Source organism: Leopardus geoffroyi, chromosome E2, assembly GCF_018350155.1.
Source record: "Leopardus geoffroyi isolate Oge1 chromosome E2, O.geoffroyi_Oge1_pat1.0, whole genome shotgun sequence".
In the NCBI taxonomy this organism is placed as follows: domain Eukaryota; kingdom Metazoa; phylum Chordata; class Mammalia; order Carnivora; family Felidae; genus Leopardus; species Leopardus geoffroyi.
The window spans coordinates 1,021,245-1,045,330 of record NC_059335.1 but is presented as its reverse complement, the minus strand read 5'-3'; the positions used below and the strand labels follow the sequence as shown (position 1 = coordinate 1,045,330).

The 24,086-nt window shown below is 45.8% G+C and overlaps 1 protein-coding gene across 4 annotated transcripts; it reads right to left on the bottom strand.

The window, feature by feature from the left end:
• Window positions 1-2,744: 2,744 nt before the first annotated feature.
• LOC123577936 (zinc finger protein 211-like) lies at window positions 2,745-17,549 on the bottom strand. 4 transcript variants are annotated; one of them, XM_045440393.1, is made up of 6 exons: window positions 17,189-17,549; window positions 16,555-16,593; window positions 13,340-13,427; window positions 12,608-12,769; window positions 11,052-12,225; window positions 2,745-4,332 (listed from the first exon to the last, which is right to left on the bottom strand). In XM_045440393.1, the coding sequence occupies exons 1-5, from the start codon at window positions 17,344-17,346 to the stop codon at window positions 12,007-12,009; spliced, it is 666 nt and encodes a 221-aa protein (XP_045296349.1). In that variant the 5' UTR covers window positions 17,347-17,549; the 3' UTR covers window positions 2,745-4,332; window positions 11,052-12,006. The 4 variants fall into 4 exon arrangements, with proteins under 4 accessions (XP_045296349.1, XP_045296352.1, XP_045296351.1 ...); XM_045440396.1 differs by lacking the exons at window positions 2,745-4,332; window positions 12,608-12,769; window positions 13,340-13,427 and adding an exon at window positions 13,489-13,615 and having other exon boundaries at window positions 11,509-12,225; XM_045440395.1 differs by lacking the exons at window positions 2,745-4,332; window positions 12,608-12,769 and having other exon boundaries at window positions 11,509-12,225.
• Window positions 17,550-24,086: the final 6,537 nt, after the last annotated feature.

Genomic DNA, 24,086 nt, shown 5'->3' with positions numbered 1-24,086 from the left:
ATGAGCACATGTGCAAGAGAGGCACCAGCACTGCTTGGTTGCCACAGGTGGGGCATCACCTTCTGGAGTAGGAGGAAGTGGGGCCCCGGCTTCTGAGCCTGAGGCGAGGACACTGCCTCTGTAGGAGGAAGCCGGGATGCAGCGGCTGGTGCACCTGACCTCTGATGCTAGCCTCGGGGGCTGAGGTTTAAGGGCGGCCAGCCTGAGGTTTCAGATCACGCCTGTCTGGGTAGGACTCTGCGGAGAAGACACAGACACAGAATCCAGAACTAAATAAATGGAGAGACATACCAGGTTCATGAACAAGAAGACTCAATATTGTCTAGATGTCAGTTTTTCTCAAATTTATCTACATATTCAATACACTCTTAGTAAAAATCCCAGCAAGTTATTTTGTGGATATCGACAAACTGATCCTGAAGTTTGTATGGAGAGGCAAATGAACCAAAGTAGCTAATTAATTCAATATTCAAGAAAAAGAACAAAGTCGAAGGCTGACACTACCCAACTTCAAGATGACTACAGCAACAGTGACAGGGGACGCCTGGGTGGCTCAGTCGGTTAAATGGCCAACTTCCTTCAGCTCAGGTCATGATCTCACAGTTCATGGGTTTGAACCCCACGCTGGGCTCTCTGCTGACAGCTCGGAGCCTGGAGCCAGCTTCAGACTCTGTGTCTCCTTCTCTCTCTGCCCCTCCCCCATTCAACCTCCGTCTCTCTCAAAAATAAACATTAAAAAAAATTAAAGCAACAGTGATCAAGACAGTGTGTTGCTGGCCAAAGAATCGATAAAAAGATTAATGGAACAGAATAGTGAGCTGAGAAATAGACCTATGGTCAAATGATCTTTGACAGAGTAACAAATGCAATGCAATGGAACACAGATAATCTTTTCCTTTTCAACAAATACGCTGGAACAACTGAACATCCAGATGCAAAAAAAAAAAAAAAAAAAAAAAAAAATCTAAACATAGTCTTTATTCCCTTTACAAAAATGAACTCAAAGTGGATAACAGACCTGAATGCATAACAACAACAACGACTATAAAATTCCTAGAAGATAACATAGGAAAAAACTTAGATAACCTTGGGGACAGTGATAACTTTTTCAATACAAAACTAAAGGCACAATACATTATAGAAATAATTGATAAGCTGGGCTCCATTAAAATTCAAAACTTCTGCTCAGCAAAAGACAATGTCAAGAGAATAGAAGACAAGCCACAGACCAGAAAAAAACATCTGCAAAGGACACATTTAATCAAAGACTGTTATCAAATATATACAAAGAACTCTTAAAACCCTACAGAAAACACTTGATTTAAAAATGGGCAAAAAATACCATTTAAAAAATGGGCAAAAGACCTTAACAGACAGCTCACCAAAGAAGATACATATATCACCACCAAGCATATGAAATGATGTTCAACATCACGTCATTAAGAAATAGCAAATTAAGAGTGAGATACTACTACACACCTAACACAATTGCCAATATCCCAAACCCTGACAACATCAAATGCTGGTGAGAATGTGGAGCAGGAGGAACTCTCATTCACTTCTGGTAGAAGTGAACAGTTGCAGAAGACACTTTGGGATACAGTCTGACAGTATCTAGCAAAACCAAACATACTCTTACCACACAATCCAGTAATCACACTCCTTTGTATTTACTCCTATGGGTTGAAAACACATGCGCACAAAAACCTGCACACAGACGTTCATAGTAGCTTTATTCATAGTTGCCAAACTGAGAGGCAACCAGGATTCGCTTCAATAGATGAACGGATACATAAACCCTAGTACATTCATACAATGGAATATTATTCAGCACTAGAAAGAAATGAACTTTCAAGCCATGAAAAAGACACACAGGAACCAAAAAAATATATTACTAAGTGAAAGAAAATAATCTGAAAAGGCTACATACTGTGTGATTCCAATTATATAACATTTAGGAAAAGGCAAAACTTTGGAGACAGTAAAAAGATCAGTGGTTTCCAGGGGTTAAGGCACGGGGTGGATGAATATGCAGAGCATGAAGGACTGTCAGGGCAGTAAAATTATTCCATATATTATGATGATGGATACGTATCATTACACATGCACCAAATCCATACAATGTGCAACACCAAAAGCAAACTCTTAACTTAAACTATGAAAAAAAAATGAACTATGAACTTCGGGTAATAATGATGTGTCAGTTTAGGTTCATTGATCGTAACAAATGGGCATCGCTAATATTGAATGTTCATAGTCAGGAGGCTGTGCATCTGGGGACAGGCAGGCAGTATACAGGAACTCCTCGAACTTTATGCTTTATTTTGTCTTGAACCTAAAACTGCTCTAAAATAAATTTATTTTAGGGGTGCCTGGGTGATTCAGTTGGTTAAGCGTCCCACTTTGGCTCAGGTCACGATCTGGCAGTTTGTGGGTTCTAGCTTCGCGTCGGGCTCTGTGCTAACAGCTCAGATCCAGGAGGCTGGCTTCAGATTCTGTCTCTCTCTCTGCCCCTCATGTTTACACTGTCTCTCTCTCAAAAACAAACATTAAAAATTAAAAAAAAAAAACCAGATAAGTTTGTTTTGATGGGATGCCTGGGTGGCTCAGTCGGTTGCACGAATGCACGAATGACTTTTGATTTCGGCTCAGGTCATTATCTCACAGTTTGTGAGATCAGGCTTCATGCTGACAGTGTGGAGCTTGCTTGGGATTCTCTCTCCCTCTCTCTCAAAATAAATAAATAAACTGTAAAAATAAGTTTATTTAAAAATTAAAAAGAGATCATCACAGTTTTAATTAAAAGCTTTTACACATTTAAATGGGGAAACGTACACATTTAGGGGCATGGAATACATGAGTGTCAGTAGCTCTTCTTTCCCCTTTGAGCTCTAGGTGAAAGTCGATATGAAAAATAGGTTTATAATAAAAATGTCCTGCAGCTAGTTACTGGAGAAAAAAATTTTAGGCACTCTCTACATACGTTAGATTGTAGGCTGTGAGGGCAAAAGTCTTCACTGCTTATTCTTAGCTCCTGACAGTTATTCAGAACCTTGAAAGTAATTCTAGATTCTAGAAACTGATCGATGATGAATTCTCATCCAACTGTATTCTGAATCTGAGTTTCAGGACATTAGCACATGATTCTAGAAGATGGGAAAGGGTCCCAGTCACATACATACAGATCTTCAATGCACAGCTGTACCATCTGTTCTCTAACAACAGAAGCTTGGACGTTATCCTGATGAGAGGGGGAGTGCCGGGCTCAGAACCCAACAGAGACTAGGCCTCAGAAAGGAATACCCCAACAAGCAGCACAGCATCCCAGGGCACTCCTGTAACTGCTGTCTGAATGCATGCTTTCCTTTGCGAATCCACTGTGCTTCCAAAAACCGTTCCTACCAATTCTTTTTACATAGGGGCACGGAGACACTTTGCTGGCTCGGCAAAATAAATCTTTATCAGAATTCTGTATTGATTTGTCTCCGTTTAAGTCCATTTCAATTGTTAGAACATGTACTTTCGTTCAGTTCCTGAGACACAGTCCTTTTCGTCACTACTGAAGACTTATCTGTCCCATCTGTCCCATTTTCCTAGAACTGTGCCACTTTCTGCTATTTTTTTAATCTTTGGCTTCTAACATGATTCATCTCTTGTTCTCTCTTCCCCTCCCTCTTCTCTCGCCTCTGTCTGCTGTATCACTCTCTCTTGCTTTACCCTATGTGTCTGTTCTCTAGCTCTCTGATCCAAGATCACACCTGGCCACGCGTAACTTACTAAATGTATCCACTTGTAAAAGTGTACTAAACTTCCAGAAACCGGGACACAGGAGAACGATGAGCCGTCTGGAAAGGCTCCTCAGACTTGGAATATTCTTCATATGGCTTTATTCCTGACAAATGAAGACGAAATGTTATGGAGTTGAATTTAGGACAGCTCCTAGATGTCGGACATCTTTTGTTTTTCATACGATTTGGTAGAATCCTCAAGAATGGAGTGTAGTTTTGATGTAGTTATGAAACCTCATCTTTACAGTGCAATCAGATCGCATCTGTCTTCCGTCTGCTGTTCTGTCTGCCGTTTGGAAACTTCACGTTGCCCGTTCCCGCTGCAGAGCCGCGGCCGTGTCTGTCACGTACTCTCACAGATGAAGGGAAGATGCACAGTGTGTGGGAAGCTCCCAGTCCAGGCAGAGGCTCCACATCTCATGACACCACCTGGATTATGATGAATGCTTCTGTAGCTGGCTGAGAACATGCTTAAGAAATCAGGATTGTGCTTCCATAGGAAAAAACCCTGTGACCTGCAAAAGAGAAAAATCTGCCCTCCCCCCTTAAAGGGAGAAAACATGAATTTCAGGAAAAGACTGAGTTACTTCAGAGAGCAAAGGTTTTAAGTGATTTTATGAGTTTCGAAATTCAAATGTTTCCCTAAGATGTTTTTCCTTACGTAAGCAGCTTTCATCTAAGCTCATCCTGTCTCTCAACCCCTTTGTTCTTTGCATTCCTCCTACTCACAAATGTCTCTGCTTTAGGGAAACCTTTTAAATCCTATTTGTGGTCTGAGTGACTGGATTCCAGGGATGAGGCAAATGGTTTGCTATGAGTTCATTTGTGTTACAAATGGGTAGGTGGTCATGAATTATGAATTAAAAATCTTGTAGGACTTCCGTGTTTGAGAGAAGAAATACTGTTTCAAATGAAACAAAACCTAACACCAAAGGGACTGTGGAATTCTGTCTTGACAGAATGTACAAGAACACACACGTCATTTGTGATGTGGAGAGCTCTCTTCCCAGATTCCGAAAAATATGTGAATGTTTGGTTTTCTCCCTGTAACTAGAATTTCAACAGCTCTCATCTAGGGCACAAGGACAGTTTTTCAGTCATTGCTGTCACCAGATGGACCTCAAAACCCCAAACCTTACTGCTTCCGTCTTTTTTTAATTTTTTTTTTTTTAACGTTTATTTATTTTTGAGACAGAGAGAGACAGAGCATGAACAGGGGAGGGTCAGAGAGAGAGGGAGACACAGCATCTGAAACAGGCTCCAGGCTCTGAGCCATCAGCACAGAGCCCGATGCGGGGCTCGAACTCACGGACCGTGAGATCATGACCTGAGCCGAAGTCGGACGCTTAACCGACCGAGCCACCCAGGCGCCCCGCTGCTTTCGTCTTCTTACTCAGTGCTCTATACTTGCTCACAGTAGTCTTGTGATCCTTTTATTTCTGTGGTATTAGCTGCAAAGCCTCCACTTTTTATATAATTTTAATTCAATCCTGTTTTTTATCTCCGCTAATCTAGCTAGTTTTGTCAATTTTGCTTTTCTTAAAACAATTTCTCTCTCTCAAAATAAATAAATAAACATTAAAAAAAAAAAGGAGGGGCACCTGGGTGGCTAAGTCGGTTAAGTGTTCAGCTCTTGATTCGGCTCAGGTCGTGATCCCATGGTGAGATTGAGCCCCACAATGGGATTTGCACTGACAGCACAGAGCCTGCTCGGGATTCTCTCTCTCCCACTCTCTCTGCCCCTCCCCTGCTCCCTCTCTCTCAAAATACATAAATATTTAAAAAAAATTATTCGTTTCATTGATCATTTCTGTTGTTTTTCTAGTCTCTATTTCATTTATTTCTGCTCTAATCTTTACCATTTATTTTCTTCAACTAATTTGGGGCTTATTCTTCTAATTCCTGGCAGTGTAAAGTAAGGTGGTTTCTTTGAGATCCATCTTTTATCTTAATGTAGGCATTTAGATCTATAATCTTTCTGTGTAACTGCTTTCCCTGCATCCAATATGTTTTGGTATGTTATGTTTTCATTTGTTTCGAGAGAGAGAGACAGAGCATGAGCAGGAGAGGGGCAGAAAGAGAGGAAGACACAGAATGCGAAGCAGCCTTCATGCTCCGAGCTGTCAGCACAGATCTGGACATGGGGCTCGAACCCACAAACCATGAGATCATGTCCTAAGCTGAAGTGGGACACTCAACTGACTGAGCCACCCAGGTACCTCTAACCTTTTTTTATTTTTTTATTTATTTATTTTTATTTATTTATTTTTTTTTTTTTTCAACGTTTATTTATTTTTGGGACAGAGAGAGACAGAGCATGAACGGGGGAGGAGCAGAGAGAGAGGGAGACACAGAATCGGAAACAGGCTCCAGGCTCTGAGCCATCAGCCCAGAGCCCGACGCGGGGCTCGAACTCACGGACCGTGAGATCGTGACCTGGCTGAAGTCGGACGCTTAACCGACTGCGCCACCCAGGCGCCCCTCTAACCTTTTTTTAAAAAAAGCAGGTAAAAGATATGAACCAACATTATACCAAAGACGACATGTATCTGGCAAATATACAAATGAAAAAATGTTCAACATCATGAAACATCAGGGAAATTCACCTAAAACCACAGTGAAATACTGCTAAATATTCATTAAAGGGGTCAAAATTTTTAAAAACTGTATCTACTACTGGCAAGGATATAGAGGAACCAGAACTCTCATACACCGCTAGTAGAACCATTTTTTTTTTTATTAAAAATTTTTTTTTCAACGTTTTTATTTATTTTTGGGACAGAGACAGAGCATGAACGGGGGAGGGGCAGAGAGAGAGGGAGACAGAGAATCGGAAACAGGCTCCAGGCTCTGAGCCATCAGCCCAGAGCCCGATGCGGGGCTCGAACTCACGGACCGCGAGATCGTGACCTGGCTGAAGTCGGACGCTTAACCGACTGCGCCACCCAGGCGCCCCGAGAGAACCATTTTTTTAATGTTTATTGTTTGAGAGAGAGACAGAGACAGAGCACAAGCAGGGGAAGGGCAGAGAGAGAGAGGGAGACACAGAATCGGAAGCAAGGCTCCAGGCTCGGAACTGTCAGCACAGAGTCCGACGCAGTCCCACGAACCGCAAGATCATGACCAATGCTCAACCGACTGAGCCACCCAGGCACCCCGAGAGAACCATTTTAGACCAGTTTTGACATTTCTTAAAAAGCTAAGACATTCACCTAGCCTATGACTCCAGCACTGCACTCTGAAGTACTAACACAAGAGAAATGAAACACAGCCACATAAAGAATTGTATTAAAACGTCTAGCAATTTTATTTGTAACCACCCAAACTGGAAAGAAGTCAATATCCATAAAGAGACGAATGAAAATACAAATAGTGGTAGTTCATAGAACATCATACTCTCAGTAATATAAAAATAATGAACGATCATGTAAGTATCATTGCTGAAAATAAACATTCTGCAGAGGGCATCCATGGCAGTAAAAGAAAAAGGGTAAACAATGTATTACTTCAATCATGTAGAATTGCAGACAATGCAAATTAATCTGTTATAAAGGAAAGTAAACCAATGGTTGCCTGACAGGCAGGCAAGCGAGAGAGAGAGAAAGAGAGGAGGAGAGGGAGAGAGAGAGAGAGGGAGGGAGGGACGGAGGGAGAGAGAGAGAGAGAGAGAGAGAGAGAGAGAAAGGCATCATTATAGATATGGGCGTGATGGGCAGGTCCATTATCATGACAGTGAGGGGTTTCTTGGGTTATTTAGTTGTACAGTTTACTGCATGCCATCTACACCTTATCAAAGCTTTAGAAACATGGTTTGAAATAAAAATCTGGACTTCCTACTATTTTGTAAGATCCTCCAATATCCATTCCACCATCTCTCCTCATGCTCCAGGAGCAGATGCCCTCCTCAGTGATAACAAATATTGGTGAGCAATGAAAGCCATTTCCACTTGATTCAAAAGGACTGCAGTCTGAGGCACAAAGGCCACATCACTGACCAAGACATCTTTCTCTCTACCCCTCCCTGCCCCCAGTTTTCCTCCCTGCACAGCAACAGCCTTGAGATAGCCCAAAAAGAGCTGTAAGATTCGTAAAACCTTCAGATTATTCTTTCTGACAGGCCCTCAGCTACACAAGATATACTCTTCTGGAAATCCTGAGAATTTCGGATTCTCATCCTTCACAGCCACAGGAACTAAACGTCGTGGACGCCCTTTTAGAAGAGGCACAATCCAACCAGTCTGTTGTAGTCTCCTCACTCCCTATAAGTCCAGTCTTTTATAATAATTATGAGTACCCCTATAATTTTTCTTTAAAATGTTTATTTACTTATTTTGAGAGAGAGAGAGAATCCCAAGCAGGCTCCACGGTGTCTGTGCAGAGCCCGATGTGGGGCTATATCCCACAACCATGAGATCACGGCCTGAGCTGAAATCAAGAGTCAGATATTTAACCAACTGAGTCACCAGGAGCCCCATCACCCTATAATCTTTCAACCGGTACCACTAACCTAAAGAATTCTGGACACCAGGGCACATGCTCCTTTGCAGGAATCTGTGGAACAGATTTCCCTTACCAGTGCTGAGCAAAGCGCAACATCCCCTATGAATGAGTAACAGAATACTCTGTTACTCCCACAAACACCAGGCGTTGTCACAATGGTCTCTTCCTCAGGCTGACCTCTGAACCGACAAAACACCACAACATCGAAGCTACATATAAGGACCACAAGGCCCTGCAGTCTTTCCGGGAGGTTAAGAGCAGCAACACAAACTAGGCCAAAATGAGAGAGCTACACGTATTCTGCTGTAATATTATCCCATCTAAGGTGCACCAAATTTGGAATCCCAACAAAAGCCGGTCACACCTTCATGCTAGCACAACTCAACTGTTCTCAGCAGAACAGCTCAAAAGGTTGTTTTCAAGCCGCCACAAACACAGGGACTGGAACCCCCAAGATTAAAGGTGCCTGAAATAAGGCCTTCATCACACAAACCAGAACAGTGGAAGGCAGGCTGTTCCCAGGTTTGTGCTTTGGAGGCTGGAAAATTCCATCACAAGAGTCACATGAAGGGGACACGTGGGTGGGTCAATTGGTTGAGCAACTGACTTCAGCTCAGGTCACGATCTCACGGTTCCTGAGTTCGAGCCCTGTGTAGGCTCTCTGCTGTCAGCACATGGCCCTCTTCAGATACTGTCCCCCTCCCTTTCACCGCCTCTCCCCAGTTTATGCACATGCACTCGCTCTCTTTCCCAAAAATAAACAAACACTGGCACAAAAACAGACATTCAGATCAATGGAACAGAATAGAGAACCCAGAAATGGACATACAAACATATGGCCAACTCATCTTTGACAAAGCAGGAAAGAATATCCAATGGATTAAAGACAGTCTCTTCAGCAAATGGTGCTGGGAAAACTGGACAGCGACATGCAGAAGAATGAACCTGGACCAGTTTCTTACACCAGACACAAAAATAAACTCAAAATGGATGGAAGACAGGAAGCCATCAAAATCCTTGAGGAGAAAGCAGGCAAAAACCTCTTTAATCTTGGCCGCAGCAACTTCTTACTCAACACGAATTCAGAGGCCAAGGAAACCAAAGCAAAAATGAACTATTGGGACCTCATCAAATAAAACACTTCTACATAGTGAAGGAAACATTCAGCAAAACTAGAAGGCAACTGACAGAATGGGAGAAGATATTTGCAAATGACATACCAGATAAAGGGTTAGTATCCAAAATCTATAAAGAACTTATCAAACTCAACACCCAAAAACCAAATAATCCAGTGATGAAATGGGCAAAAGACATGAGTAGACACTTCTCCAAAGAAGACATCCAGATGGCCAACCGACACATGAAAAAATGCTCAACATCACTCATCATCAGGGAAATACAAAGCAAAACCACCATGAGAAACCACCTCATACCTATCAGAGTGGCTAATATTAACAACTCAGGCAACAAAAGATGTTGGAAAGGAGAAAGAGGATCTCTTTGGCATTGCTGGTGGGAATGCAAACTGGTGCAGCCACTCTGCAAAACAGTATGGAGGTTCCTCAAAAAATTAAAAATAGAACTACCCTACGACCCAGCAGTTGCACTACTAGGTATTTATCCAAGGGATACAGGTATGCTGTTTCGAAGGGACACATGCATCCCAATGTTTATAGCAGTGCTATTGACAATAGCCAAAGTATGGAAAGAGCCCACATATCCATCGACAGATGAGTGAACAAAGAAGATGTAGTATTTATATACAATGGAGTATTACTCGGCAATCAGAAAGGAATGAAATCTTGCCATTTGCAACTACGTGGATGGAACCAGAGGGTATTATGCTAAATTAAATTAGTCAGAGAAAGACAAACATCATATGACTTCATTCATATGAGGACTTTAAGACACAGAACAGATGAACACAAGGGAAGGGAAGCAAAAATAATATAAAAACAGGGAGGGGGACAAAACAGAAGAGACTCTTAAATATAGAGAACAAACAGAGGGTTACTGGAGGGGTTGTGGGAGAGGGGATGGGTTAAATGGGTAAGGGGCATTAAGGAATCTACTCCTGAAATCACTGTTGCACTATATGCTAACTAACTTGGATGTAAATCAAATAATAATAATAATAAATGATTTAAATAAATAAATAAATAAGCATTAAAAAAAAAAAAAAAAAGTCATGTGAGACCAATAACATCCCTGAAAAAGGAAGTCTGTTTTCAAGTCATGAGCAGAGTCTTCCAGGCCCAAACTGGATCAGATCCATGGCCTAAATCATCAAAGAGAAGGAAATGAGAAAGGAATGAAAGCTCAGGCTTCTCAGACACCCTTCCACCAACAGGAAAGTGCTACTTCCCTGAACACAATGTAGTTAGTGAATGATACATACCGTGGGCACCTTCCACAGGGTAGACGTAGAACAGGTTCAGCAACAGAACTGGGGGGCATAAATCTGGCAACGGCCAATTTTAAAACATACCTCTCCCAGAGGTACCTGGGTGGCTCAGTCATTTAAGCATCTGACTACGGCTCTGGTCACAGTCTCACGGCTGGGGAGTTTGAGCCCCACATTGAGTTTGAGCCCCACATCAGGCTCTGTGCTGACAGTTCAGAGCCTCGAGCCTGCTTCAGATTCTGTGTCTGCCTCCCTCTCTGTCCCTCCCCTGCTGGCACTCTCTCTCTCTCAAAAATAAAATAAACATTAAAAGTTTCTTTTCTTTTTTAATGAAAAAAGAAAACATACCTAGCACATACCTGGAATTTGGTGGCTGTTCAGATGTAGGAGTTTAAATTCAGGTGGAATTTAGATCCCTCACAAGGGACCACCTCCAGGGTTCTCAGCAGTACAGAGATCGCACATCCCCTGCACATCTACGGTAATGACCTAAGTTTCCCATGTGACTTTCTGGGTGCTCAGTGAGACGGGGCGTCCACCTGAGTACTCCGCACACGCAGGAAGCCTCCAGCCAGTGTGAGCTTTCTGATGCTGAGGGAGCACAGAGCTTCAGTTAAAGGATTTCCCACATTCCCTGTCCTCGAAGGGCCTTCTCCAGCATGAATTCTGATGCTGAAGGAGCACAGAACTCTGGCTACAACATTTCCCCCATTCCCCGCACCGGTGAGGCCTGGATTCAGTATGAAACCTCAGGTTCAAGAGACTGGATCTGTAAGTAAAGAGGTGCCCACATTCCCTGCACAAACAAGGCCTTTGTCCAGTGTAACCTCTGTGATGCTCAGTGAGGTTGACCTTGCTAAATAATCTCCCCCGTTCCCTGCACCCCTGAGGCCCTCTTCCAGTGTGACCTCTCCAATGGTGACTGAGGCGGTGCCTTCTGTTGCAAGACTTCCACACATGGAACGCGCACCACACATGAAAGGTCTTCCTCTAGAGCGGTGTCTGGTGTTGGACAGATGCGTATCTGTTCTTGAAAGCTTTCATGCGTCCTCCGTTTCGAATGAGTTTTCATACCACGTGAGGCCACTGCACACTCGGTACTCTCTTGGGCTTCTCCACAATGGGAGGGACTTACATCGCAGAGACACTGAGCTGCTCAAGAAGTCATTCCTGAGGTCCTTCCCGACCCCCCCCCCCCCCGCCCCGCCTCGCCCTGCCATGTAGGTAAAGCACTTCTGGGACACAGAACCTGTAGCTCTTCACAAATGAGACTCTGCTCGGCAAGTGTTTCTCTCCAATGTGCTGCTTCTGGTGCTACAGGAGGTCTGCAATAAAACATTCGCTGCCCACCTGCCCCATGGGTGTACAGCCTCCACGTGGTATGTGCTCCCTGGTGCACATAAATGTCCCTCGAGACGAGGCTTCGTATCTCCTAGGAGCAGGCCTTCTGGGCAGACACACCTGCCTTGGCGTCCTCACCTGTGGCACGCCTACAGAAATGCTCCTCCTCGTGGTCTCCTCCACACCAGCCACCTGAAAGGAACCAAATGAGGAGGATCCATGCTGACTGTGGTTGGGGGGACCGCCCACGCACAAGAATGTGTTTGACAAACTCAGGACAAGTCCAGGGATTGTCTACAGAACCCCAATCGGCTCAGGCTGAGGACAGAGCTGCTCTGTTGCAAGGAAATAAAGAGCAGAACACGGGGAAGGGGTCCAATGGCGAGGGACATGGCTACGACGTGTGACGTGCAGGAGAGCAGGGTCTATAACCGGTTTCTCCGCAGAGAGCTTCAGCAGGCCCTTGTTACCAGTGACATGTCGCCCCTATGAAGAAGGGTACGTCCAGGACCAAGAAACTCCAACCGCGACAGAGCAGCTCATGGTCAAGTACTACTTGAAGACACATGCACACCTCATGACACAATACGGAGCAGTCGATGCCGCGAAGCACCGCAGAAGGGAGCAGCGAGGGAAGTCGGTAAGACATAGAGTCCCAAAAGGGACAGATTGGTCCCGCACAGGACGTGAGAGCGGAAGTGACATGCAGAGCTGACAAGGAGGCCAAGCATCGAGACTGGGGAAGAAACAGCAGACATGAGAAGTACTCGCCGGCACCAAAACACCAATCACAGAGCATAGACTCTTGCTGCAGTTTCGGCACAGCCCCGGTGTTATACCCTCACCCAGGCACCCCCACTCAAGATCAGGGTCTCCCTGAACCCATGTTGCTGTGGCTGAACAGCCATCTGTGAACCGCTTAAAGGTTCTCCACCCTCCCCAGATGAGCAAATACATGGCACCTGTGTAACGCAACTACGAAGGGAAAGACCTTACAAAAGAGCAGACAGTACTGGGCCACAACTCAGCATGTGATAGACCACAGGGGGCGAAACCGATTACAGAAAACTTCAGAAGAGTGTCTCGCAAGACAGCCGTAACCGTGTCAGTGTTAGCAATTCCTGGCACAGCAGGCATGAAGAAATGTCAGCTAGAGGAAAGAAGCAGCCGCTGGTGTATTCCGGTGCCTTGGATCTGTACAAAGTCACGGGCCAGGAAGAGGGCAAGCGAAGCAGAATCAACTACAGTGACGGCTAGATGCCTGACCCCAAGCTGGGACTGCTGCAGGAGAGGGCAGTGCACATACCTCAGCCTTACCGGCCACAGCACATACTTGGGGAGCTGGGGCAAGAAGCAGTGTCCATGGTCCTGATACCGGAAGGACAGACGAGCCCCTGGGAAAAAGGGGAAGAGCAGAGAACATCCAAGGGTGCAGGGGTGGTGTGAGGGCCTTACCCAGAAAGACTGTAAGTTCAAAGTTTTCCAGCATCACATCGTGGTATAAGTGTCTCTGAAACTCATCAAGGAGACCCCACTCCTGCCGGGACAGGTACACAGCCACGTCTTCAAAAGTCACAGTGTCCTGTCATGATGGTGACAGATGAAACCACCAAGAGCCCTTCTCCTGAGTACCCAATCCCTCCTATACACATCTACCCCAAGATCACCCTCCTCCCAAGCCTCCAACCTAGGAAACAAACCAGGCCTTGGGACAGCTCGCACTGCTGGTTACTCGTGGGCTCATGAGTCATGAGGTCCGATCATCAGCAACAACACACAGGTGAACAGATGTCTGAGCTGTGGTCCTGGGTGGATGAATGCACCCACTTCTGTCAAGCTACTCCTCCACCCTGATATGATCTGTCGTGTAAGTGTCATTCCTAGGGCCCTGGGACCTTCAGACATACTCCCTCTCCAAGTATTCTTCAGAATGCACAGCCTCATGTTCCTGGACACTGGTGGCACAATGCCACGTGGCACAGGCATCTCCTTGGCCTCCCTATAAGTCACTTTTGTTTGAGAATTCCTGTCCTAGGCTTATGGGGACGGCCAAACACAAAGTACCGGACACTGGACAGATGAGATCAACAGCAGTTTACTACATATATTCACAGCCCAGAGGGGAGGACACCACACGCCCTACAGGGCCATGTGAATGTTGTATACTAGAAAAGAGTGACCGACCAGGGGCTGTGAGATGCAAGTCTCACAAGATCAAGAGTTGGGGTACCATCTGGTTCCCACAGGATGATGTGAACGGCTTGTGTGAATAACTCCATGGGCCGGTAGACAAGTGAAGCCCACTTCAAAGGCTGAAGCAGGAAGTGCTCTGGTCCTCTCAATGAAAAGGGATGCCTGGCTAGGACACTTTACCCAAGAATACACTCTTGGCCACATCAGCCACTTGGGGCTTCAACAGGTGTCAAGGCAGCACATAAAAATGGGCCTTCATTTTAAGCCATAAAATGAACTTAACAGAAAACATCCAGAGCTACTTGGAAAATTCTAACAGAACCCACTACAAGCCAAGAATGCCCATGGCTCCCACTAGAGTTGGAAACACCTAATCCTTCTATGAAGGCCTCCCTACTGAGACTCAGCCACACAGAATCAGTTGTGGGTCTCAATACCCAGGGGCCTCTTCCAGTTCTGTGCTGCACAGGCTGTCTCCTCGGCAATGACAACCTTCTGTGTCCACCTAACCCTCATTCAGAGCCCACTCCATGTATCACCCACCCCAGTCCTACTGATTCTCACAGATGACCATATATTTGCCCCTGAACATACCCACCAGGCTGAATGAAACATCCCAGCCCCCCACCAAATCCTCACAAATCTTGGTGGATCCACAGAGACGTGAATAAACAAGAGCTCTGGCCTGAGTGACATCTTGCCTCAATTACCCCTTCCCGCTACGTCTCTCATGTCCACTCTTACCCTGGAAGCCTCAGCCACCTGCTAGACTAGTCTGTCTGATACACCCTACCTTAAGTGCCACATACCTCCCTCACCTGCATTTAAGAATTCCAATGCCGGGGCGCCTGGGTGGCGCAGTCGGTTAAGCGTCCGACTTCAGCCAGGTCACGATCTCGCGGTCCGAGAGTTCGAGCCCCGCGTCGGGCTCTGGGCTGATGGCTCAGAGCCTGGAGCCTGTTTCCGATTCTGTGTCTCCCTCTCTCTCTGCCCCTCCCCCGTTCATGCTCTGTCTCTCTCTGTCCCAAAAATAAATAAACGTTGAAAAAAAAAAAAATTTAAAAAAAAGAATTCCAATGCCATCACTCAGGTCCCAAGCAAGAGACCTAGTGCTCAGTCTCTACCCTCCACCTCCTGGCCCATAAACAGCTTCATGACCATGAATATGAAGACTATATCTCCTAAATGTAACCACAGGTTACTTACTTGGGCCCATAGAGTAACTACCACATTTTGAATGTCTTCAGTTTGAACCCCTCTTTTGATTTCCCAACTTGCGTTTCTAGATGCCAATTCGATGCCTCCACTAAGTGATCTCTGAAATACCTCAGACTCCTAACGTGGCCAAAACAAAGCTCCTGATATCCCCAGTGAATATTATTCCTACTACCAACTTCCTCATCTCAGTTGGAACTTCCATCCCTACAGGTGCGAAGATCAATCACTCTGGGGTTATCCCTGATACCTCCGTTTGCCTCCCTCACCACCCACATGAGAAAACCCAGTTTCCCTGTTTTGTTTTGTTTTTTTTTAATTTTTTTTTTCAACGTTTATTTATTTTTGGGACAGAGAGAGACAGAGCATGAACGGGGGAGGGGCAGAGAGAGAGGGAGACACAGAATCGGAAACAGGCTCCAGGCTCTGAGCCATCAGCCCAGAGCCCGACGCGGGGCTCGAACTCACGGACCGCGAGATCGTGACCTGGCTGAAGTCGGACGCTTAACCGACTGCGCCACCCAGGCGCCCCCCAGTTTCCCTGTTTTAAAACTTGTATCCCATGGCCGCATCCAGAAATGCAACCACCCTAAACCACAGCCCCGGTCCATTAGCCCTCACCTAGACTATAGTAGTAGCTTCCACCCTGGCTTTCCTTGCTCCTCTCTCATTCCCACGGTCTGTTCTCCACTTTACAGCCAGAAGGAGACTGTTTCCACCTTGCTGACATTACCTCTCTCCTCTGGCCCAAGCCTCCCACGACCTCCAGAATTCACACTCGACTTTTCAGACAGTCATTCCCATCCTGACACCTGCTCTTTGTTCACATCAGAAAAGGAGACACGTGGTTCCTGAACACCCCGACCTCAGCTTTACCTTTATGTATTTGCACTTCCTGGTACCTGACCCTGGGTTAACTCCACACACTGCTTCATGTTAGCTGACAGGAATGGAACACCTGCGCATAACCCCTGGCATGAGCTCAGGACCTTGAGATGGGGTTGCTCTAGGGTCCCCAGACCCAAGGACTAGGAAAATGGCACATAAGAGTCCCAGGACTGCCATCTGAGTGGCATGCAGGGACAGTAAGGGATCAGGGCCCCCTCTACATACCTGTGTTGGTTCCCTAAGTATTTCTGCAGTGCTGGAACTCTGCGGGAAAAGGCAGGTGTTCTGCGACGGTGGTGGAAAGGGAGGTGGATGGGCTCATGCCCTTCTCTACCCCTCCCAGGTCCTGAAGCCAAGTGACCTCAGACTGGCTGTCTAACCACTGGGCGTCAGTGCTCAGTATGGCCTTTTAGCAGCTGTGGGACCTTGCACCAAGATCCACCCTCCCAGGGTCTCAACGACCCTCCTCCAATCTGCTCTTCCTTTGAACTGCCTGGGGGAGTTTTAAAACCCTAATGGAAATCATGTCCCTCTGGCCAGAACTCTCCTTGCCGTCTAGAGTCCTCACATAAAGGGACAACCCTCCTGACCGCCGTGCCCCCGCCGCACACCCTCTGTTTCCCCGAGGTTACAGGGCGGACCCCCCACACTCCCGAATCCTTTCCCTCGGCGCCCCCTGCACCAGCCGACCCCGCTCCAGCAGCCCGCTCCCGCACCCCTTCACGCCGGCGCTCAGACGCGGGGGTCCCTGCCCGCGAGCACCTCCCGGGCCCGGACACCGGACCTGGGCCGCAGGGACGCGAGCAGACGCCCCGCGCTCGGGCCTGGAGGGGGGAGGGCCCGCGGGCCGCGCGTTTACCTCAGCCGGGTCCCTGCGCGCGGCCGTCGCCATCGGACTCTACGGGCGGAGCGGACACCCGGGCGGGCGGTGCCTGTCCGGGCCCCGGCGCAGAGCAGCACGGGCAACGTCGCCGAGCCGCTAGCCCGCGTCTCGGCTGTGAGCATGGCTCTCGCCATGCCTACTCCGTTCTGTCGTGCGCGTCTCAACGCTGCGCCGGGGATCCCCAAGAACCGCAAAAACGCGGGCAAGGGGCCGGAAGTCCCTCTCACGCGATGCGCACGCACGGATATGCTTCGTCCTGGTCGGTCATTGGCTCTTCTTGACGCACGATCTTCTGGGTAATGTGGTCCTGGAGCTCGCGAGGTGGCGGGAGAGCGCGTTCTCTATCCTGACCCAGAGCCTTGGCTGCGCGACGCTGCGAGGGAAGCTGGAAAATGGGACTCCTACTTCAAGGGACGAAGAGGTTCGCCCGTTGTCAAGGCGGAGGAAAAACATCGTTTCAGACTCCATCAAATCAGCAGGCTCCCAGAGGTTAAAAATCTCATGTGAGATGCTCCCAGATCTACTTAACATAAATGGCCTTATCGTCCCATAATCATTCAGTCATAAAATGGTCCTTGAATAGCTGGAAACGTTATATTATTGCTCTTCAAATGCTGTGGCCTGAAGCGCTATTCGGTGTTGTTTCATTAAGTTTGGACAGGAAGCCTAGAAAGACTCCATAGACGGTCGTGATGGGGGTCGTGACGGGGAAGGAAGAAGGATGTCAGACTGAAGCCGGTGGACAAACAGGAGCTCTGCGCCTGGATCCCTCAGAAAACTCCCTTGCCTATATCATCAGTGATTGTGTCCTACACACTGAAAAACACTTGTTATCCATGTTTTACCCCATAGACTAAGATATACTCAATTTCTTTTAGCAATTTGAGAAACATCTCAATATGAAAGCAACTTAATGAATGCTATCTTTGTGTGTGTGTGTGTGTGTGTGTGTGTGTGTGTGTAATAGGCTTTATTTTTTTATACCAGTTTTAGGATCATAGCAAAATTGAGCAGATTTCCCTTATATCTCTGCATTCCCTCCAAAGGTCCCCCATTACCAGTATACCCCTACAAGAGTGGTACATTTGTTACAATTTATGAACCTTCGTTGATATATCATTATCATCCAAAACCCATAGTTGTGTAAGGTTTCACTCTTGGTGTTGTACATTCTATAGGCTTGGACAAATGTATAATGACAAGTATCCACCATTATAATATCATATAGAGAAGTTTCACTGATCTAAAAATTCTTTGTGCTCCACCTAGTCATCCCTCCCTGTAGTGTAAGGGACTGACAATAAGCTTTTGATCGCCAAGACATCAATTTCAAACACATGCATCTGGAAAGTGTATTGCCAGCTATATAACAGCTACTAGTAAAACAACTGGTATAAAGCCTCAGGTAACCTAAATAACTGACCATTGAAGTGACCCTGTTTTTCCCTTTGTGCCCTCATTCCCACTCTTATGTTTTAACTTCTCCAATAAAGAGGGAGCCTGTGAAACCCTAGGCAGCCCGCTCATGACCATAATCAAGGCATAGCCCCAGGTCCAAACTCCCTCCTTCTCTCTAATTACGACCTCCTTGTGTGGCCCTTGGGTGTGCTTTGTATCTTTTGCGACCTGTGAGTAATTAACCTTGGTTTTTCAAAGTTCCTTGATCGTTTTCCCTGATTGCATCCTGCAATCATAATAAAAAGCATGAGGTGTGGTCCAGCCATAACACTGGCTCCAGGGAAATATCTATGGGGGCTCGCCACAAGTGATACCAAACCTCAGGCATTCCTAGCTGATTGCATCATTATTGATAGGCTGAGAGCAACACAAAACCCTCTCTCTCTTACCCCAACTATTGCTATTTAGTAAAGGTCAAGGTATAAAGGGAGCATCTGAACTCTGAGATGGGGCATTTGAGTCCCATGATCTCCTCTCTGTGCTGCAAGGTGATTATTATCTTCCAGTAATTGCAGGGACAGTTCTGCACAGGGGATTGAGGTTATCTCAAAAGTGTTTTAAAATGCAAATTTCAGAAAATTAGTTGTAAAGCTTATGCAGTTATTCAAGACAGTATCAGACATAGCTCTGGGGAAATATCAGGGAACTTTGAAGAACGTTAAGATATTAGAGAATTTTTATCAGGGCTTTTATTCTCAAAAACATTAAGCGATACCAGCTCGGTCAGAAGGAGAGTTGAAGTGGATATTTACAGTAGCCAGATTTGTAAAAATGAACACAAAGCTGAGGTGTCCTGTTTATTCACAGCTTTAACAAATGTTCGTTGAGCAAATGCTGTTTCAGGTAGTATTGTAGGTGAATGGGAGACCTTGGGACACAAGAGAGACATTGTCTTCATGCAGCTAACATTCTTCAAAGAACACAGGCAGGTAATATGAAAGAAAATCATGAAGTTACACAGTAAGTTAGCATGTGGTAAAACAACGAAAACAAGAAGACAATGGAATATATTACATAGCACAGTAAGGGGGAAGGAGGTTCTCCTTAATTAGAGGTCCATTGAGATAACACTTGAAAGAGGTAAAGAATGAGCCATACGGGTATTTTTGAAGTAAGTTTTGAGCAGAAGAAGCAAGTGATTAACTGGCTTTGGTGGGTGGAGCCCTAACGGGGTCCAACAGCAGTGGGGGGGTGTGGGACTCAATCCCAGATGGCCATCCATCTGCTTTCCTCACCGTAGAGACACTCAGAGGATGCGGGTAAGAAAACTTGATCTATCCCTTGGAACCTCCAATTCCCTCCCTTAGTGGACTCTGGCCCAGAACTAGGCTGGATTTCGTACAACACTGGTTTTCCTAGTTTGATCCTTGGACCTTCACCTTCAGTGTCACCTGGGGACCTCCACAGGAAATGCATCTTATCAGTCCTGAATGCAGACCAACTGAGTCAGGCACTCTGGGAGTCAGGTCCCAGAATCTGTCTTAACAAGCTCCAGGTGATGTCGATGCATGGGAAGAACAGTCCATCCTTCTTTTGTTAAGTCCTGTGGACAGGGTGCCCATGTTTCTTGTAATTACTTGGAATCCCTTATAAATCTGCAAGATTTCGGCACTGAGTCTGCAAAAATGCATCAGTATATTTGTTTCCCAAAACTTTAAGAAGTATATAAAATGGCAAAATTTCAAGTTTTTATTAAAGAGGTATCGTGTTATATACATTTATAAAATATAACACGAATAGTTTCTGATCAATCTAACTCCTGGAGAAAAGCAAAGTTTACAGTAACAGGTTTATCCTTTTAGGATCGTGTCTGCACATGTGCGCATCAATCTGTGCGTATGTCTGTGTTCAAACATATTCTAATACATGTTGTTCTTCTTAGCAAAAATCAAGTCATGTATTGTATACTGATCCATACATTGACTTTCTCACTTAATATATCCGGGACAGCCTACAATTACTTCCTCATTTTATACCTGGTACCTTCTTATCTCCATATTTTGTGGACCTAAAGCTGCCTCTTTGTGAAAACTGCCTTCCATTTTGTTTCTGCATGCCCCAGCTGGACCCAGCCTACCAACAGCCCCTAGGTTCCCACAGGGCCCCTCCTCCCAGGCCACAGAAACTCCTAGAGTCCTTCAGAATCTTTCCTTCGTGGTCAGGATGCTCTCAAGTGTCACTGGGGCTGAGAAGTAGGGCCAGGGAGTGTCTCATGAAGGCCAGGATGCTGGTGATGCCATACTAGGCCTGCAGAACCAAAACTGTCACATGCTGCTGGTTGGGGTCAGGTTTGGCTTTATTGCCCAATGCGGTGTCTAGGAAGGCCACATGGTGCCAGCTGTATGTTGCCCTGCAGATTGACACATGGAACTAACACTACTCAGGTGCTAAAGGTGGGGCATCAGACTCTTGAGGGAGAAGTGGGGACTCAGCCTCTGGTGTCAACAGTGAAGACACGCCCTATGGAGGAGGAAGCTGGGATTCAGTGGCTGCGGGTACCTGTGTGCACCTGCGTCCTGATGGATGAGAGAAGGAGGGTCTCCACCTCTGCAGGGAGGACCAAGATAGCCTGGTCTAAAGGTCCAGATCTTCCCCAACACTTTCCCAGCAGGGACCCCGAAAGAACTCAGCTGCAGGATTTCCTGTTGCCCGCCCAGCCCTAAGCTGCATGAAGAGAAGACTAAGCTGGGGGTGGGAGTTGGGAATCTGGGGTCTACATTCTGCCTGCAGGGAATGGAGTGTCTGATGCTGAATTAAGCCTGCAATAGCAGGCAGAAGGTTATCCTTCATTGTGAGGACTCTAGATGCTGTGGAGAGTTTTGGACAAAAGAGGGACACAATCTATGTTTGTGTTTTAAAAGCTTCTTCAAAGGAAACTTCAAAGGAAGAACAGACCAGAGAGGAGTGATGAGGACACAGAGGCCCTGGGAATTTGAGCATCTTTGCTCAAGATCACACAACATAGTTGGTAAGAGGTGACATTGAGTACTGAGGCACAGAGGATAGAAGCTAGCCTGAGGTCACCTGACCCCAGGACCAAGCAAAGGTTGAGTGAGACATGAACCCATTTAACCCTCCCATGGACACATTCTTCTAAGGCTTGCCTCTTCCCACAGGCTCCCACCACCGTAGATGTACCAATGGAGCCTACACAGATAAATGGAGGGTGTTCCAGTCCCTTAATGGCCCCAAAGTCGTCATTATGTTCTGTCAGTTGTGGTTTCCTGGGAGTCTTAAGTGCCATTCCTAATGCCAATCCTAGGGTTGGGAACTCTGAGAAACTCAAGCCCAGGGTCCTAAGTCAATTCCACAGGTTATATGGGCTTGTGGCAATTAGTGTAAGCAGGCATGTTAAATTATCCCAGAAATTGGCACTAGTGTGTGCAAATGCTTATAAACACGATTGAGCTGAGAGTGTTCAAAACCCACAGGTCTGTCTTCAAGTGGGAAAGAACAGCAGATGATCAAGAGTTGGGACTGGAACACCTGGTTGAAACCTGGGTGTCTATTCTGGAGGTAAAAGGAATCTGATATCAAGGTCTCAGTGAGCTACATCTGGCTGCAGAATGGAGAACAGACTGCAAGGTTGAGGGAGGAGGAAGCAAAATTACAGTGGAGGCTAATGCTGTGTTCAGGTGAGGTTTAACTTGTCAAAGTCATGGCTTAGGAGATGTGGTTGGATTGTGGATACATGTCCTAATAAGGGGTAACTAGATTTTCTAACGTGGAAAGTGGGGTAAAACTGGATTCAGGGTATTTGTTCACAGCAGCTCTAGAGATGGAAACTCCATCGACTGAGACAAGTACATTGAGAGTAGGAATAATATTACCTGAGGTTATCAAGAGCTTTGCTTTGACTACAACAGTCTCAGACATTTCAGAAACTACTTAATGGAGCCTCTTCTTATTAATGGACCAACACAATTCCTTCTTATTCCTCTGTAGCACTTTTCAGTTCCAGGCCATGGAATTACTTAACCCACTCACATCCTTCTGCAGAAACCAGAGAACACCACACCTCTTGATCCTATAAGGTTTGTATTTCACCGCTCTTGGTTGTTCTCTGTTCTCCAGAGTAAAACCTCCATGTGGATGTGTGTAATGTCTCCTCACTGTAGGCTGTGAATATATGTGATTAATGATAATGTTGTTGATCTCACCCATTCCTTTTCAGGAATTGTCTATTTGGCCATCCCCATAACTCTTGAGTGAGAATCCTACCCTTATCTATAGTGTAAAGAAAAGGTGATTAAAATACAAGTAATGTGTGGAGAGGCTAGAGAGATGCCTATGGAATGGGGCAGGTAGGTAGCGGCAGGCATGAGCATCTGGCTATGAGATCCAGTGATGTGAGAAATGTAAAATTAAAATGGTGTGGGGTGCCTGGGTGGCTCAGTCAACTAAGCATCTGACTTCATCTCAGGTCATGATCTTATGGTTTTTAGGTTTGAGCCTACGATAGCGCTGCTATAAACTTTGGGGTGCACGTGCCCCTTCGAAACAGCACACCTATGTCCTTTGGATAAATACCTAGTAGTACAATTACTGGGTCGTAAGGTAGTTCTATTTTTAATTTTTTGAGGAACCTCCATAGTGTTTTCCAGAGTGGCTGCACCAGTTTGCATTCCCACCAGCAGTGCAAAAGTGTTCCTCTTTCTCTGCATCCTCACCAACATCTGTTGTTGCCTGAGTTGTTAATGTTAGCCATTCTGACAGGTGTGAGGTGGTATCTCATTGTGGTTTTGATTTGTATTTCCCTGATGATAAGTGCTGTTGAGCATTTTTCATGTGTCTGTTAGCCATCTGGATGTTTTCTTTGGAAAAGTGTCTACTCATGTCTTTTGCCCATTTCTTCCCTGGATTGTTTGTTTTTTGGGTGTTGAATTTGATAAGTTCCTTATAGATTATGGATACTAACCCTTTATCTGATATGTCATTTCCAAATATCTTCTCCCATTCTGTCAGTTGCCTTTAGTTTTGCTGATTGTTTCCTTCACTGTGCAGAAGGCTTTTATCTTGATGAGGTCCCAATAGTTCATTTTTGCTGTTGCTTCCCTTGCCTCTGGAGACATGTTGAGTAAGAAGTCATTGTAGCTGAGGTCAAAGGGGTTTTTGCCTGCTTTATCCTTGAGGATTCTGATGGCTTCCTGTCTTACATTTAGGTCTTTCATCCATTTTGAGTTTATTCTCGTGTATGGTGTAAGAAAGTGGTCCAGGTTCATTCTTCTGCATGTCATTGTCCAATTTTCCCAACACCATTTGCTGAAAAGACTGTCTTTACTCCATTGGATATTCTTTCCTGTTTTGTGAAAGATGAGTTGGCCATCCGTTTGTGGGTCCATTTCTGGGTTCTCTATTCTGTTCCATTGATCTGAGTGTCTGTTTTTGTGCCAGTACCATACTGTCTTGATGATTA

What these genes read in the sequence shown, in the direction of transcription:
- LOC123577936 (XM_045440393.1), bottom strand. Translation starts at nt 17,346, where the DNA reads ATGGCGAGAGCCATGCTCACAGCCGAGACGCGGGCTAGCGGCTCGGCG. An exon ending in CGCGCAGGGACCCGGCTGAG is followed by an intron (nt 16,594 to 17,188) that starts GTAAACGCGCGG and finishes CTTTTCCCGCAG; the next exon opens with AGTTCCAGCACTGCAGAAAT. An exon ending in CTGTGGCCGGTAAGGCTGAG is followed by an intron (nt 12,770 to 13,339) that starts GTATGTGCACTG and finishes TTTCTTCCCCAG; the next exon opens with TCTCGATGCTTGGCCTCCTT.